At 35.1% G+C, this 5,264-nt stretch overlaps 1 protein-coding gene across 1 annotated transcript; it reads right to left on the bottom strand.

Annotated features, from left to right (window-relative positions):
• Positions 1 to 2,324: 2,324 nt before the first annotated feature.
• On the bottom strand, positions 2,325 to 4,902 carry LOC132627858 (cold-regulated protein 27). Its single transcript, XM_060343456.1, has 5 exons — positions 4,640 to 4,902; positions 3,416 to 3,589; positions 3,078 to 3,306; positions 2,881 to 2,993; positions 2,325 to 2,791 (listed from the first exon to the last, which is right to left on the bottom strand). Exons 1-5 carry the CDS (start codon positions 4,739 to 4,741, stop codon positions 2,759 to 2,761), a joined length of 651 nt encoding a protein of 216 aa, XP_060199439.1. The 5' UTR covers positions 4,742 to 4,902; the 3' UTR covers positions 2,325 to 2,758.
• Positions 4,903 to 5,264: the final 362 nt, after the last annotated feature.

Below are 5,264 nucleotides of genomic sequence, written 5' to 3'. Positions count from 1 at the left end.
ATGAGGTAATTTTCTCTTATTAATACTCATCTTGAACAAACCATTACAATAATATCCTTTCCCAACAAACATAGAATTCTAATAAATGATAACACTATCAGATTCTATGACAATCTTAAATCCTTTCTTTGACAACAAACTTGCAGAAACTAAATTCTTCCTAATTTCAGGCACATGATAAACATTCAACAAAGTTAGTTTTTGTCCAGATGTGAACTTTAATTCCATGCTGCCTTTGCCTTCAACTTTGGCTTGAGCATCATTGCCCATAAAAACACCTTCAGACGTTTTGCATTCTTCATATGTCTTGTATAAGTTTTTGCTGTTGCAAACATGAATGGTAGCGCCAGTATCTAACCACCATTCTTCTGACCTTGAGGGATCAACCATGTTTAATTCTGTTACCATTCCAATTTTTAAATTTGTTACCATAGCAACCAAATCTGTAACAACTTCCTCAAACATGTTTGCCTTTTCGGAATTTTCTGAGATTCCAAAATTCTTTCCCTTCTTTTAAACCTGCGGTCACGAGCAAAATGACCTTTCTTGCCACATTTAAAGCAAGTAACTAGTTTTATAGCCTTTTTCTTAAAACCCCTTTTTATTGGCTTTAAAACTAGAACTAGAACCTTTTTCATACTTTGACTTGCTTTCAACATAGTGACTCGGATTATTAATCTTTGAAACAGGTTGAATCTCTGAGTCGCGTGCACGAGTTTCACTTTCAATTTGCAGATGGGTTTTGAATTGCTCAAAAGTCAGAGTTTCACGAGAATGCAAAATTTTCTCTCTATAATTCTTCCATGAATTAGGCAGTCTGGACAGAATTGCACAAATTTGCAGAGCATCAGGAATTTTCACATCAAGATCTTGTAGTTTAGAAACTAACACTTGCAGTTTATAAATTTGATCAATTATTGATAAGTTCTCTTTAATTTGAAACTCAAAATATTGCCAAGAAAGAAACTTACTTGTGCCCTTTTTTCGTTTTGACATGTTTCCTCTAGCTCATCCCATATTTCTTTTGGAGTCTGCAAATTTGAAAAGAGGTCATATGATTGATCAATGAGCGTATTGAGAATATGCCCACGACAAACTAGTTCATCCTCTTCACTTTTCTTCCTTAATGCTTTCACAGTTTCAGATTCTCCGTCAGTTGGTTATGGAATTGCAATGATTTCAGGATCCAAAACATAATAAATTTTCAAAGCAGTGAGAAGAAACACTGTCTTATCCTTCCGGCGAGTGAAGTTGGTTCCGTCAAATCTATCAAGTTTGATGAAATCCGTATTCATCAAAGAGATTCCAGAACTTTGATTGATTTCCAGAACAGTGAGAAATCACTCTTTTGAATTGTTAGAAATTAGATGTCTATGGGGTTTGCAGATAACGCTCCTTCGGATACAACAAGCCTATTATCAGTTGAACTAAAGTGACTGATATGGAGTAATTGCTTCTCTATTTATGAAGAAGATAAGTAGTTGAATAGACACTTTGTTCGGAAAGGTTGTGTCCTTATGCAGAACAAATGGTACGTGTTGGAACATTTCACTAATGGTACCTGTTGGAATATTTCACTAATGGTACCCATTTCAAAGGTGGTATCCAAAGTAGTTATTTCAACGGTAGTACCCAAGTAATTTAAAATATTATTACTCCAATATTACAAACTATATAACAGTTATGGTGGATGATAATAACTAAATGGTAATGAAATTGTGATAGTAGTTGACGATATATAATAATGGCTGATGGTGTAATTGTGGGCGGTGTTGACGATATATAATAATGGCTGATGGTGTAATTGTGGGCGGTGTTGGTGGCTGCTGTGATAATGGTGGTTGATGGTAATCATGCAAATGGTAACTAATGGTGGTGACGGCTGTGGTGGTTGTGGCCGAAGATGTTACTTGTGGGTGGTTAATGGTGGTTGCAGCAGTGGTGGTTGTGGCTGAGCATGTTAATTGCAGGTGGTGTGTGGTGATAGTTGATTAGTTAATTGCACGGTTGAATGAGAATTACCGCCCTAACAAAGGTCTCGAATTCTCAGGAAATGAAAAAATTCCTGGTAAAAAACGTTTTCCCCTTAAATAGCCCTTATACGGGAAGAATTCTTAGAAAAGCTGGCAAATAGCTTTGAAGAACCAGGCAACGCATGCAAGAACATCAGATCAGCACATAGCAAGCAAGCAACAAGGCTCTCCCTTTAAACTCTGCTTTAATACCTTGCAATACTATGTCAATCAATGTTGAGAAGAGGGCTGTGATGATTGCTTGCTTTCAGAAAGTTATTAAAAAAAATAAAAAACGTTGAGAACAAGAAATTGAGAAGTAACAAATGCTTTTACAACATTTTCCCAAAATCTGTACAAGGACTACAGAGGTCTAATGGCTACTCGAATTTCCAACATACAGATAAATAAACAATAAAAACCATAACTAGCTCCGAAACTGTAGCAAAAATCTTGATCAAACTACAGCAATAGTTTCAGACATGGTACCTTGCTACACTGCCAATGTCAGACAAGCTTGATGCATCTTTGACAGAATTACACATCTTCAAATTCAACCCCGCGCCTCGAAATGCTTATCCAGAATCTATTTAACAGTACTATTGAATGCCTAAAATCCGAAAGGAAAAAAGAAGAAGAAAATGCTCCTCTTCTATTCCTCATTCTTGGTTAGAAAGGTCAGTTGTCATCATAGTCTCTGAAAGCCAAAGACTTACTCCGTTGACTCCAGAAGATCCTCACTAAGGTCACCAGTCATCAGACGTGCGGAATGGGAATACCTGGATGATCCATTTAAACTATGATTAGTCGACAATCTAATGAGGTGTAATGCCGCTGAGTAATTTAATTAGCTGGTCCAACTCATTACTTGATCACTGCTCGTGCCATCACTTAATGAAATTTTCATCCGTTTTGTGCTGTGCTCCCTGCTAGACTCTCCTTCTTCAAGATCTTCATCGATAAAATTTTGATCCATCACCTCTGAAAATGGTACAAAAATATTAATGACTTGATATAGAGATCAGAGAGAATTAATAAGACGTGCTGGTTGAAAATTTCAGCTACCTGTAACATAATCTTTTTGGCACAAACTGAAGTCAGATGCAGGAGATTGATTCTGTTTAGTGTTTCCCTGGAGATCTGAATTTACTCTCATTTGGTGTCTGCCTTGAGATTTGTAATGTTTAATCCAGGGGCTGGCTAATACAGTACTGGATTCACTTGTTTTATTTAGCTGAGGCTCGTCTTTCTTGAAATCGATTTTGGTCCAACAACCATCTTGAAACACCTTATACTGATATAAACCAAAGAGGCAAAATCAGATTCTGAGACTAGCAGAAGAAAGTATGGACGAAAAAGCTAATTAAATAACATAGTAGCATACAAGTCGAATCAAATCAGACCTGGCCTGAAGGGTTGGCGTGCTTTTGCCTTGAGGATTTATTAGGCCTTGACAAGCCAACTAAATCTAAGGAACCATATAAGTGGTTGACAAAAGATGCTTCCATAGACTTGAGATACATACTATGCTTCTCGTTGGTCCATTCCATGATCTTTGGTTCAGCATACTGAGATTCCTGAGATGGGATTTTCTTAATCAGAAACTGAATTTTTAAATGACTCACGTTTTCCAGCCCTATTTTGCCTGTTAATTTAGTAACATTGCCTTCTGAATGTTCCTTATTTTGAATGCCTTGTTGGTGAGGGTTCGAATCCCCACATTGTAATCCTCTTACCCATTTCCCCTTCCCCTACCCCTATGTAATGAAAACAATTTAAAAATAAAATAAAAAATGAGCACATGAAGTAACCATGCAATGATCACAAAAGGCACATATAACATAATAATTAGGGGGACTGGAAAAGTAAGCTTCGCATTATTTCAACTCATTCACATACTCTCAGTGCACAATTAGAACATAATAATATCAACATCAACGGGAAAAAAGAGAAAGAAAAAAAAAAAAAAAAAAAAAAGGCAACCACATAAGATATGCAGGTACAGGTAATTCAAAAAAAGATATTTGGCTTTGGTGGATTTTTTAGAGAAGGTGGAGGGAGGCAAGGCCAGATTTTTTTGGTACTTAATCCTCATTCCTCAATTTAATATGCTCGTATAAGACATATATCTTGTATATACACATCTTAACGCTTAACATGGTTAAGTGATATGCAGTTTCACTTTGATTTGTTAATTGTTAAGGTTAATTGTTTTTTAGTTAGGTGTAAACATCCGTAAGTATTTACCATGTTTAGCGTATAAATTAATTCTAACAGTTGAACTTGAGCAAAATCATGCTTAATCAAGTCTTAGTGCAAATATCTTAATTCATTTAGATAACTGGAAGAAAGAAAAAAAACCAGAATAAAAAGATCAAAACACAGATTTACCCCCCAAAATGGGCTAGAATGAGATATAAGTCAATTTCATTTTTACCGTTCTGGTTCTAAAAAGATGATCCAAAAAAACTACATAAACTCTTGGAGCAAGAAAAGTGAATAATATCAACTCACCAGATTAACACAATATTCATGCAGTTCATAAAAGGTAGAATTAAAATAATCAGATAAACAAAAACCCAAATAAAAGTTCTTTAATTTAAGCCAAGATCAAACAGAAAATATACCTCCATAGTCAAAATCTCTTCATGTTCATCAAACTTTGTTGCAATCTTATGACCCATATTCTTTCTTGAAATTTTTCCTTTTGATTCCAATCTAGTTTCCATTATCTTGTATTTTTAGCTTCAAGAATGAAAAAAGAGAGGAGCAATATCAACAACCTATATATCTTAAGCTTTACTAGAAAATTTATTACAGAAATAATTTGGTGCTGGTATATGTTTATATTGTGAATGATAATGAGAGAAAAGGAACCTTTTTTTGGTATAAAAAAGAGAGGCTCAGCTGTCACCGCTTTTTATGTGTCAAGTGCACACGTCAACTCAAAGTTTACAAAGGCGGTCCAGATATTTTTCGAAAGGCATTTAGTACAACTATAAAATATCAGTCCCGGGTCCACTACAAAATATCGGTCCACTATAAAATATCTTTTGTCTTCATTAAATTCTTAATTTATTCTAAACGGCCCATAGGATAGGACTGTATCGTGTATGAGACAATATCTTCTATAAAACGACGTAGTTTCTATTACTTCTTATCTTTTTTGACCATGTGATTTCCTTCTCTCTTATTTTTTTATAAAATAAAGTCATATGCACCATATGTATATCGACAACGCATCTTCTTTAT

Source organism: Lycium barbarum, chromosome 2 (assembly GCF_019175385.1).
Source record: "Lycium barbarum isolate Lr01 chromosome 2, ASM1917538v2, whole genome shotgun sequence".
Taxonomy (NCBI): Eukaryota; Viridiplantae; Streptophyta; class Magnoliopsida; order Solanales; family Solanaceae; genus Lycium; species Lycium barbarum.
The sequence above is the reverse complement of the archived record's forward strand: the minus strand, read 5'-3'. Positions and strand labels throughout refer to the sequence as shown.

Excerpts from the sequence above, each read along its gene's own strand:
- LOC132627858 (XM_060343456.1), bottom strand. The coding sequence starts at position 4,741 with ATGGAAACTAGATTGGAATCAAAAGGAAAAATTTCAAGAAAGAATATG. Across the intron at positions 3,590-4,639 it reads AAGAGATTTTGACTATGGAG|GAATCTCAGTATGCTGAACC; the intron begins GTATATTTTCTG and ends ATCCCATCTCAG. Across the intron at positions 3,307-3,415 it reads ACGCCAACCCTTCAGGCCAG|TATAAGGTGTTTCAAGATGG; the intron begins GTCTGATTTGAT and ends GGTTTATATCAG.